This window comes from Coregonus clupeaformis, unplaced genomic scaffold (genome assembly GCF_020615455.1).
Source record: "Coregonus clupeaformis isolate EN_2021a unplaced genomic scaffold, ASM2061545v1 scaf0773, whole genome shotgun sequence".
In the NCBI taxonomy this organism is placed as follows: domain Eukaryota; kingdom Metazoa; phylum Chordata; class Actinopteri; order Salmoniformes; family Salmonidae; genus Coregonus; species Coregonus clupeaformis.
Window position 1 is genome coordinate 37,501 of NW_025534228.1, and position 12,518 is coordinate 50,018.

Sequence of the window (12,518 nt, forward strand, 5' to 3'; positions counted from 1 at the left end):
CCACACTATGATAGATAGCACACACCTGGGGCGACAGGTAGCCTAGCGGTTAAGAGCGCTGAGCCAGTAATCGAAAGGTCGCTGGTTCGAATCCCCGAGCCGGCAAGGTGGAAAACTCTGCCGTTCTGCCCATGAGCAAGGCAGTTAACCCCAAACAACAACTGCTCCCCGGGCGCTGTGGACGTGGATTAAGGCAGCCCCCTGCACCTCTCTGATTCAGAGGGGTTGATTTAAATGCGGAAGATACATTTTGGTTGAATGTATTCATTTTTGCAACTGACTAAATATCTCCATCCACAGAGCTCTTTTCTTTTAGTCTTTTTTCTCGTCAGTACTTCTTGTTTTTAAAATGTGCTTTCAGTTGTCTTCATGTCTCGTGTCAGTGGGCACTTTTGAGTGTTTTGACAAAGACCACAGTAGCTGCGTCCCAAATGGTACCCTATTCCCTATATAGTGCCCTCCTTTTGAAAAGGGCCCGTAGGGAATAGGGTGCCATTTGGGACAGAGAGGAAGGACTATTAAAATCCTGAAGTCAAGTGTGTCTGTCGCATCAGCAACACGTGTCACTTCCTCCGGGGTATTGATCATTACAGAGTCCCCACTGTTTTAAGAAATAATAAATGGCACACTATTCCCTATTTCGTGCACTACCTTTGACCAGGGCCCATAGGGCTCTGTAGTGAATTATTTAGGGAATAGGATGCCATTTGGGACAGTGTCTTGGGTTTAGCCATGCTTCTCTGACAGATACTAGGGAGACCACTTTTATTGCTTCTGAAACAATGCTTTTAGCTTGTAAAATATCATACAGTGTAAGAACACATAGCAAGGACACATTGCAGTGAGGGAGACAGTTCTAGGAGGTGGTACTGGTACGTACGCTGTGTAGTGTATTGTGTGTGTGAGTGTTTGTGTGTGTGTGTATGTGTGTGTAAGTGAGTGCGCGTGTGACACATATTCCTGTTAAGCTATCTTGGCAGGTGCGGCATTAAGGCACTAGATAATGTGTATGCCAACCCCTGCCAGTCTAAAACATTTATGAAAGGCCATCCGCTGTGGCTTGTAATTTGCCCTTGAGAAGTGGAGCCAGAGCTGGGGGAGAGGACTAGAGAGGAGTTACGGAGGAGTGGAGCCAGAGCTGGGGGAGAGGACTAGAGAGGAGTTACGGAGAAGTGGAGCCAGAGCTGGGGGAGAGGACTAGAGAGGAGTTACGGAGGAGTGGAGCCAGAGCTGGGGGAGAGGACTAGAGAGGAGTTACGGAGGAGTGGAGCCAGAGCTGGGGGAGAGGACTAGAGAGGAGTTACGGAGGAGGCTGGCGCTCACTGTAGGGTTGCTCTTTCATTTGCATAAGAAATCACTCATGATCGTTGACTCTGACACACGTCAAGCATAAGTGCAAGGGGAGTAATGAAGTTGTTGGTTATTGATGTGGTCGCATGAACCTCCACGGGATAATCGCTCAGACTAAGATAATGTTTTACATTTTAGGTGTGGTGGTTAGGTGCGTGATGGGATGATGGGACGTTTGGACATATTTTAGTTTCAAGTTACAGTTTGATGAATGCTTGCATCGCTTCACCATCACTGTTCATTGTCTGTACCTTGCATCATTTCCTCACTGTACATGCAGTATTCTATGTAGGGTTGTTTTTATGATACAAGCTTCACTATCGTTAAACATGTTGAACCTTAACCCCATATCTAACACTCAAGGCTTCATACAATATCAGGACCTTTAAGACCTGTCCAAGGGCCCACAGCAACAGTAACCAAGCTCAACTATACTGTAAACACAGACCATAAAACATATTCACATGTGAGACCTGAATTACCATGACACAAACTCCATAATACAACCGCAGCAGAACGTCACATACTCTATACGACGTCACATGATACTGTATAAGAGTCACATGATACTGTATAAGAGGTCACATGATACTGTATAAGAGATCACATGATGCTGTATAAGAGGTCACATGATACTGTATAAGAAGTCACATGATACTGTATAAGAGGTCACATGATACTGTATAAGAGGTCACATGATACTGTATAAGAGGTCACATGATACTGTATAAGACATTAGAGACAGTTCTACAATCAGAAGACTGATTAAATAATAATAATGATCTTTAACATTTGACACTTTAGTCATCTAGCAAACACTCTTATCCAGAGCGACTTACAGTAGTGAGTATATACATTTTCGTACTGGTCACCCGTGGGAAACGAACCCACAACCCTGGCGTTGCAAGCGCCATGCTCTAAGCCACAAAGGACCATTTGGTGGGTGCTTATATTTGTCCTGTTTCAACCAGTCAGGGATCTAACTCATAATCATGTCATTGTTTGAGAAGCTCATCACCACAGAAATAAAATATTAATTATATTAAATATTAATCTCTTCTAATGATTATACTTCTATGCTCGTCACCATGGTAATAACAGGTTGTGTTCTACTGAGTCCCAGCCACTTTCTCTCCCTGTGTCAGCACAAGAACTGTTAATCGGGAACGTCATGAAATTGATTTACATGGCCGAGCAGCCGCACACAAGCCTACGATCACCATGCGCAATGCCAAGCGTCGGCTGGAGTGGTGTAAAGCTCGCCGCCATTGGACTCTGGAGCAGTGGAAACGCGTTCTCTGGAGTAATGAATCATGCTTCACCATCTGGCAGTCTGACAGACAAATCTGGGTTTGGTGGATGCCAGGAGAACACTACCTGCCCCAATCCATAGTGCGAAATGTAAAGTTTGGTGGAGGAGGAATAATGGACTGGGACTGTTTTTCATGGTTCGGGCTAGGCCCCTTAGTTCCAGTGAAGGGAAATCTTAATGTTACTCCATACAATTACATTCTAGACGATTCTGTGCTTCCAACTTTGTGGCAACAGTTTGGGGAAGGCCCTTTCCTGTTTCAGCATGACAATGCCCCAGTGCACAAAGCAAGGTCCATACAGAAATGGTTTGTCGAGATCGCTGTGAAAGAATTTGACTGGCCTGCACAGAGCCCTGACCTCAACCCCATCGAACACCTTTGGGATGAATTGGAACGCAGACTGCGAGCCAGGCCTAATCACCCAACATCAGTGCCTGACCTCACTAATGCTCGTGGCTGAATGGAAGCAAGTCCCTGCAGCAATGTTCCAACATCTAGTGGATAGTCTTCCCAGAATAGTGGAGGCTGTTATAGCAGCAAAGGGGGGACCAACTCCATATTAATGATGCTCGACAAGCAGGTGTCCACATACTTTTGGTCATGTAGAGCAGATGGAAATAGATACCGCCCTGAAGACTAAATCTATTCTTGACAATCTATTCTTATTGTTCCCTCGTTTAGAAAAAGAGGGAGACGATCATTATGATGACTAAGACAGGAAACAGCCTGATGAATATCTAATATGCATCAATATTGCCTTATTTATTTTTTTACAAACTGATTCTATCTGAACTATCAAGCAAGATGTATAGAATATTTCAGTCTATATCTATAAACCGTCATGAATTGTTTGGAATGTTAAAAATAGTTTAAATGTCATTTCTGATCATCAACAACGTATTCCCTAAATGTACTGTACAGATGTAGGATCGAAATTTAAGCCAATTTGCTACAAAAGGAAAATAATCCTGCAGCAACAGGAAATGTGAGGTATTATGTGGACTATAATTAATGGAAATTTTTGTAGGGGATGATACATTTTTAGTAAGAGAAAATCAAATCTGAAATTTCAAAGTGGAATTTAAAAACTTCAGAAGCCTTTTTAGACCTCAAATACACTACAAGTTTTAAATGTCCTGCATTGCAGGAAAGTTCTCCTGCAGGAAAGTTATCCTGCAACAGGGTGATCAAATGAAGATCCTACATTTGTAATCAGTCGCGTTTGAAAGGCAACACGTGACCATGGGGAATTACCTTTTTCACAAATACATGTGACGTTCTGTCCATTCCCAGTCTCAGCGCAGTTCACTGTGTGTTCTTGGCATATTCCTAGTGAGCAGAGGTCCATATCCACAGAGCAGTCTTCCCCTTGAAACCCTGCAAACACACACACACACACACACACACACACACACGATACACACACACACACACACACACACACACACACGATACAAACATAAAAAATCAGTTTCTTCCATCAAGAGAAAAATACAAGATACTGGAGGATAAAATGAAATAAAAATACAGCATTTAGCAATATGAACTCAATGAAAACCATGACATGGAACTCACTGTGCACCACAATGCTCTACTTTGAGACAATGTCCTTAAAATGTCCTTGTTAAGCTATGAGGAGCCATTAAGTAGAGGAGAATGCACTACTCTAAAACGTGGGACAATTTCCTTTCCTTGAGGAAGCCAAGCCACCACAAAGTTAGGAATTCACAAAATGATTTTAAAACACATTTATGGCTGTTTTATGTTTTATTAGCTAAAGACATCCTTTCTCTAGTAGAGTGATGTGAGGCATTGATTCTTCCTACTGGCAATCTACCTGCTGCCCAGTATGCTAATAGAGTGAGTGAGTGAGCGAGTGAGTGAGTGAGCGAGTGAGTGAGCGAGTGAGTGAGTGAGTTAACCACCGACATAAAGACCCGTCCAGCCTCTCTCGCTACTGATCTATATCACATTTGTCTACCGAAGCAGATGCAGCGCCTACATGTCATTGATAGATGGGGCCGCGTCGATAACATTCGTTCTAAATAAAACCCCAGCCGCTGTGTAACTGATACCTGTTCAATAACGCCAGTAAATAAGGCTGGCTAATATATCATGTCTCATAATGGAACACAGTATGACCTTAATGAATGCCTGAATGGACCTAATCTACCAATGGTCGCATCCCAAATTACACCCTATTCCCTATGTAGTGCACTACTTTTGACCAGAGACCTATGGGCAATGAGTAGGGAGTAGTGTGCTATGTAGGGAATAGGGTGCCATTGGGGATGCAGAAAAATCTCTCTCTGCTCCCAAATTGGCGCTCTGTGAGATAAAGATGCTGCCTAATTGGAAAACATATCACAAATCGAAAGAGCCAACTACACTAAGAAGAAGATGCCGACTGTGGCCTGATGTGCTTTCTGGCCATTAAATAATCAATAGTAGCAGCTATCAAAGTCAACAACATCTCACAATGTCACCTCACCGGTGCAAATGTTTGGCTTGAATTGCATAGAATCTATTATTAACACTTCATTGAGGATATAGGTTAGAGACCTAAATAATGAAATAATTGTTAACATTTTACAAACTATGGGTAAATTATACACTTACTGTTCTTTAACATGTGTAGTAGTTGTTAACCTACGTTTCCATGATGGCACATTGACAGCGTAAGTGGGTTTACAAATGTATTAACTATCAAGGCATCATTACTTTCCCCATTGTTCCTCCAATTGCAGTGTATGATAGCGCTGAGTCTGTGTAAAAAAAACACAATTTAGATGATGATAATTTTTAACATAAGACCGAAATGAGATGGGGAGTCGTATATTAACACTAGAGCCAGCAGGACTTGAGGCATACAAGAAGCAGCCATATTGACTTACTATAACCCATTTTCATGGATAACCTAATAGAATTGAAACATTGTAACTTACATGATATTCAAAGACAAATGGATGTCACATCAGTTCAACTACTCTTGAAGTATCTGCTGTGTTACCCCGAGTTGCTAACGAACAGCTACTGCCTCCAACAAAGTATTTCACAAGTGTTTAATAACCAATTGTGCGTGCAATTCACTTGGAGGTTAATGTTGCATGAAGGAATGTCACACTTAGTGTGCATCACAAATTGCACCCTATTTCCCTATATAGTGTACTACTTTTGACCAGAGCCCTACGCTTTCCCCTATCGGCCCTGGTAAAAGTAGTGAACTACATAGGGAATAGGGTGGCATTTGGGACACAGCCTTACAGTGCCCGCTGTCATCTCCAAATGGGACTACCTACTCCCTGTTCCTGCCACAGCCCACAGTTACCTTTAGACTACTGTAGAGAATACAGCCCACAGCTACCTTTAGACTACTGTAGAGAATACAGCCCACAGTTACCTTTAGACTACTGTAGAGAATACAGCCCACATCTACTTTTAGACTACTGTAGAGAATACAGCCCACAGTTACCTTTATACTACTGTAGAGAATACAGCCCACATCTACCTTTAGACTACTGTAGAGAATACAGCCCACAGTTACCTTTAGACTAATGTAGAGAATACAGCTCACAGCTACCATTAGACTACTGTAGAGAATACAGCCCACAGTTACCTTTAGACTACTGTAGAGAATACAGCCCACAGCTACCATTAGACTACTGTAGAGAATACAGCCCACAGCTACCATTAGACTACTGTAGAGAATACAGCCCACAGTTACCTTTAGACTACTGTAGAGAATACAGCCCACATCTACCTTTAGACTACTGTAGAGAATACAGCCCACAGCTACCATTAGACTACTGTAGAGAATACAGCCCACAGCTACCTTTAGACTACTGTAGAGAATACAGCCCACAGTTACCTTTAGACTACTGTAGAGAATACAGCCCACAGCTACCTTTAGACTACTGTAGAGAATACAGCCCACAGTTACCTTTATACTAATGTAGAGAATACAGCTCACAGCTACCATTAGACTACTGTAGAGAATACAGCCCACAGCTACCATTAGAATACTGTAGAGAATACAGCCCACAGTTACCTTTAGACTACTGTAGACTTTAGAGAATACAGCCCACAGTTACCTTTAGACTGCTTTAGACTTTAGAGAATACAGCCCACAGCTACCTTTAGACTACTGTAGAGAATACAGTCCACAGCTACCATTAGACTACTGTAGAGAATACAGCCCACAGTTACCTTTAGACTACTGTAGAGAATAGAGCCCACAGTTACATTTAGACTACTGTAGAGAATAGAGCCCACAGTTACCTTTAGACTACTGTAGAGAATACAGCCTACAGCTACCTTTAGACTACTGTAGAGAATACAGCCCACAGTTCCCTTTAGACTACTGTAGAGAATACAGCCCACAGTTACCTTTAGACTACTGTAGAGAATACAGCCCACAGTTACCTTTAGACTACTGTAGAGAATACAGCCCACAGTTACCATTAGACTACTTTAGACTGTAGGGAATACAGCCCACAGTTACCTTTAGACTACTTTAAACTGTAGAGAATACAGCCCACAGCTACCATTATACTACTTTAGAGAATACAGCCCACAGCTATCATTAGACTACTTTAGACTGTAGAGAATACAGCCCACAGCTACCATTAGACTAATTTAGACTTTAGAGAATACAGCCCACAGCTACCATTAGACTACTTTAGACTGTAGAGAATACAGCCCACAGCTACCATTAGACTACTTTAGACTGTAGAGAATACAGCCCACAGCTACCTTTAGACTACTTTAGACTGTAGAGAATACAGCCCACAGCTACCATTAGACTACAGCCCACAGCTACCATTAGACTACTTCAGACTGTAGAGAATACAGCCCACAGTTACCTTTAGACTACTTTAGACTTTAGATAATACAGCCCACAGCTACCTTTAGACTGTAGGGAATACAGCCCACAGCTACCATTAGACTACTTTAGACTGTAGATAATACAGCCCACAGCTACCTTTAGACTACTTTAGACTGTAGAGAATACAGCCCACAGCTACCTTTAGACTACTTTAGACTGTAGAGAATACAGCCCACAGCTACCATTAGACTACTTCAGACTGTAGAGAATACAGCCCACAGCTACCATTAGACTACAGCCCACAGCTACCATTAGACTACTTCAGACTGTAGAGAATACAGCCCACAGTTACCTTTAGACTAATGTAGAGAATACAGCCCACAGCTACCTTTAGACTACTGTAGAGAATACAGCCCACAGCTACCTTTAGACTACTTTAGACTGTAGATAATACAGCCCACAGCTACCATTAGACTACTTTAGACTGTAGAGAATACAGCCCACAGCTACCATTAGACTACTTTAGAGAATACAGCCCACAGCTACCATTAGACTACTTTAGACTGTAGAGAATACAGCCCACAGCTACCTTTCGACTACTTTAGACTGTAGGGAATACAGCCCACAGCTACCTTTAGACTACTTTAGACTTTAGAGAATACAGCCCACAGCTACCTTAAGACTACTTTAGACTTTAGAGAATACAGCCCACAGCTACCATTAGACTACTTTAGAGAATACAGCCCACAGCTACCTTTAGACTACTGTAGACTGTAGAGAATACAGCCCACCGCTACCTTTAGACTACTTTAGACTGTAGAGAATACAGCCCACAGCTACCATTAGACTACTTTAGACTGTAGAGAATGCAGCCCACAGCTACCTTTAGACTACTTTAGACTGTAGAGAATACAGCCCACAGCTACCTTTAGACTACTTTAGACTGTAGAGAATACAGCCCACAGCTACTATTGGACTACTTTAGACTGTAGAGAATACAGCCCACAGCTACCATTAGACTACTTTAGAGAATACAGCCCACAGCTACCTTTAGACTACTGTAGACTGTAGAGAATACAGCCCACCGCTACCTTTAGACTACTTTAGACTGTAGAGAATACAGCCCACAGCTACCATTAGACTACTTTAGACTGTAGAGAATACAGCCCACAGCTACCTTTAGACTACTTTAGAGAATACAGCCCACAGCTACCTTTAGACTACTGTAGACTGTAGAGAATACAGCCCACCGCTACCTTTAGACTACTTTAGACTGTAGAGAATACAGCCCACAGCTACCATTAGACTACTTTAGACTGTAGAGAATACAGCCCACCGCTACCTTTAGACTACTTTAGACTGTAGAGAATACAGCCCACAGCTACCATTAGACTACTTTAGAGAATACAGCCCACAGCTACCTTTAGACTACTGTAGACTGTAGAGAATACAGCCCACCGCTACCTTTAGACTACTTTAGACTGTAGAGAATACAGCCCACAGCTACCATTAGACTACTTTAGACTGTAGAGAATACAGCCCACAGCTACCATTAGACTACTTTAGAGAATACAGCCCACAGCTACCATTAGACTACTTTAGACTTTAGAGAATACAGCCCACAGCTACCATTAGACTACTTTAGACTGTAGAGAATACAGCCCACAGCTACCTTTAGACTACTTTAGACTGTAGAGAATACAGCCCACAGTTACCTTTAGACTACTTTAGACTTTAGATAATACAGCCCACAGCTACCATTAGACTACAGCCCACAGCTACCATTAGACTACTTCAGACTGTAGAGAATACAGCCCACAGTTACCTTTAGACTACTTTAGACTTTAGATAATACAGCCCACAGCTACCTTTAGACTGTAGGGAATACAGCCCACAGCTACCATTAGACTACTTTAGACTGTAGATAATACAGCCCACAGCTACCTTTAGACTACTTTAGACTGTAGAGAATACAGCCCACAGCTACCTTTAGACTACTTTAGACTGTAGAGAATACAGCCCACAGCTACCATTAGACTACTTCAGACTGTAGAGAATACAGCCCACAGCTACCATTAGACTACAGCCCACAGCTACCATTAGACTACTTCAGACTGTAGAGAATACAGCCCACAGTTACCTTTAGACTAATGTAGAGAATACAGCCCACAGCTACCTTTAGACTACTGTAGAGAATACAGCCCACAGCTACCTTTAGACTACTTTAGACTGTAGATAATACAGCCCACAGCTACCATTAGACTACTTTAGACTGTAGAGAATACAGCCCACAGCTACCATTAGACTACTTTAGAGAATACAGCCCACAGCTACCATTAGACTACTTTAGACTGTAGAGAATACAGCCCACAGCTACCTTTCGACTACTTTAGACTGTAGGGAATACAGCCCACAGCTACCTTTAGACTACTTTAGACTTTAGAGAATACAGCCCACAGCTACCTTAAGACTACTTTAGACTTTAGAGAATACAGCCCACAGCTACCATTAGACTACTTTAGAGAATACAGCCCACAGCTACCTTTAGACTACTGTAGACTGTAGAGAATACAGCCCACCGCTACCTTTAGACTACTTTAGACTGTAGAGAATACAGCCCACAGCTACCATTAGACTACTTTAGACTGTAGAGAATGCAGCCCACAGCTACCTTTAGACTACTTTAGACTGTAGAGAATACAGCCCACAGCTACCTTTAGACTACTTTAGACTGTAGAGAATACAGCCCACAGCTACTATTGGACTACTTTAGACTGTAGAGAATACAGCCCACAGCTACCATTAGACTACTTTAGAGAATACAGCCCACAGCTACCTTTAGACTACTGTAGACTGTAGAGAATACAGCCCACCGCTACCTTTAGACTACTTTAGACTGTAGAGAATACAGCCCACAGCTACCATTAGACTACTTTAGACTGTAGAGAATACAGCCCACAGCTACCTTTAGACTACTTTAGAGAATACAGCCCACAGCTACCTTTAGACTACTGTAGACTGTAGAGAATACAGCCCACCGCTACCTTTAGACTACTTTAGACTGTAGAGAATACAGCCCACAGCTACCATTAGACTACTTTAGACTGTAGAGAATACAGCCCACCGCTACCTTTAGACTACTTTAGACTGTAGAGAATACAGCCCACAGCTACCATTAGACTACTTTAGAGAATACAGCCCACAGCTACCTTTAGACTACTGTAGACTGTAGAGAATACAGCCCACCGCTACCTTTAGACTACTTTAGACTGTAGAGAATACAGCCCACAGCTACCATTAGACTACTTTAGACTGTAGAGAATACAGCCCACAGCTACCATTAGACTACTTTAGAGAATACAGCCCACAGCTACCATTAGACTACTTTAGACTTTTGAGAATACAGCCCATAGCTACCAATAATATGCCTTATTTACTTTGAATAACTACTAAAATAGTGATTTTGTCAGACAGCTTAGGCAGCAGCTCTATAGAGATGAGATGATGTCTTGGAATGAAATATTAAGGTAATCACATAAAACAAATATTTTATTAAAGTAAAGTAATGTGAATAAATGATGGTTAATAAGTGATAAGCAGTAATGGACAGTCACTACCATCATGGGATTTTTATGAATTGTTGTATTCTGTGTTGTTACAGCATTCAACCCACATAATGCATAGTGCATTTCAAATGAATGTCATTTTTTTATATTGAAACCGAAATCTGTGATATTTTTTAAATAATCTAACAGAAACCGACCCGGCCTCTTAAAGAACTAATCGTTCAGCACTAGGAACCAGGCTCAGAGGGGTGGCCAGTCCATTTGGCTGTACTGGGTAGAGAGGAACCAGGCTCAGAGGGGTGGCCAGTCCTCTCCTGGCTGTACTGGGTAGAGAGGAACCAGGCTAAGAGGGGTGGCCAGTCCTCTTCTGGCTGTACTGGGTAGAGAGGAACCAGGCTCAGAGGGGTGGCCAGTCCTCTTCTGGCATTGCCGGTGGAGATTATAAAAGAGTACATAGCCATTAAGGCTTGATCGTTCTTCAAGATGTTTGAACGTTTATAGATGACCAGCAGGGTCAAATAATAATAACAGTGGTTGTAGAGGTTGCAACAGTCAGCCCGTCAGTTGGCTTTTCATAGCCGAGCATTCAGAGGTCGAGACAGCAGGTGCGGTTGGGGGGGGGGGATAAAGGACTGAAGGCCTGAGAAAGCTCTACTGTGTATAACATAACATTTCCTCTGAGTTGTTTAAACTATATGTACCGAAAACTGTAAAAACAGAAAATCATTGAATCATTGTATTGTTTGTTTATCTGTCAAGTAATCCCGTAAGGCATGGGTCGCCAACTGCCGGTTTGACGCGAAAATAAAATGTCATTCATTCATTCATACAAGTAATATATTATTGCATCTCATTTGAGTATCAAAGTAGGCCTCTTAACACCCCTCTACAATACTCTCCTGAACCTAAACTCTCTTAACACCACTCTACAATAATCTCCTGAACCTAAACTCTCTTAGCACCCCTCTACAATAATCTCCTGAACCTAAACTCTCTTTGCACCCCTCTACAAATAATCTCCTGAACCTAAACTCTCTTAACACCACTCTACAATAATCTCCTGAACCTAAACTCTCTTAGCACCCCTCTACAATAATCTCCTGAACCTAAACTCTCTTAGCACCCCTCTACAAATAATCTCCTGAACCTAAACTCTCTTAGCACCCCTCTACAATAAAAACGATGGTAATATGAAACTGGTAATCAATCAACATGTGCATTGAAACTGAGGAATCCTAAAGTGGCTATGAGAGAAACTCAGAAAGTTTGTCCTTAATGCAAATGGGAGGAGGAACAATGATATGCAGAATTTATGCAGATATCCTGCCATAATGATGAGGCAGAGAAAAATGACTCTAAGCAACATCAACCAGCAAACCACCCGAGACCAGCAAGCTTAAACACGAGAAAAGCATTTTTAATCTATTCTGCTGTATGTACTTTGTCGAATCTCATTTGACAAAT

The 12,518-nt window shown here is 42.1% G+C and overlaps 1 protein-coding gene across 1 annotated transcript in view; it reads right to left on the reverse strand.

Annotated features, from left to right (window-relative positions):
* The window catches only part of LOC123485632 (protein eyes shut homolog), a gene marked incomplete at its 3' end in the record, with an annotated part of 135,982 nt that overhangs the window by 28,940 nt on the left and 94,524 nt on the right, over positions 1 to 12,518 (reverse strand). Inside the window, exon 13 of the mRNA XM_045216684.1 lies at positions 3,918 to 4,040. Coding sequence (XP_045072619.1) covers positions 3,918 to 4,040 — 123 coding nt within the window. The remainder of the gene's footprint in view (positions 1 to 3,917; positions 4,041 to 12,518) is intronic.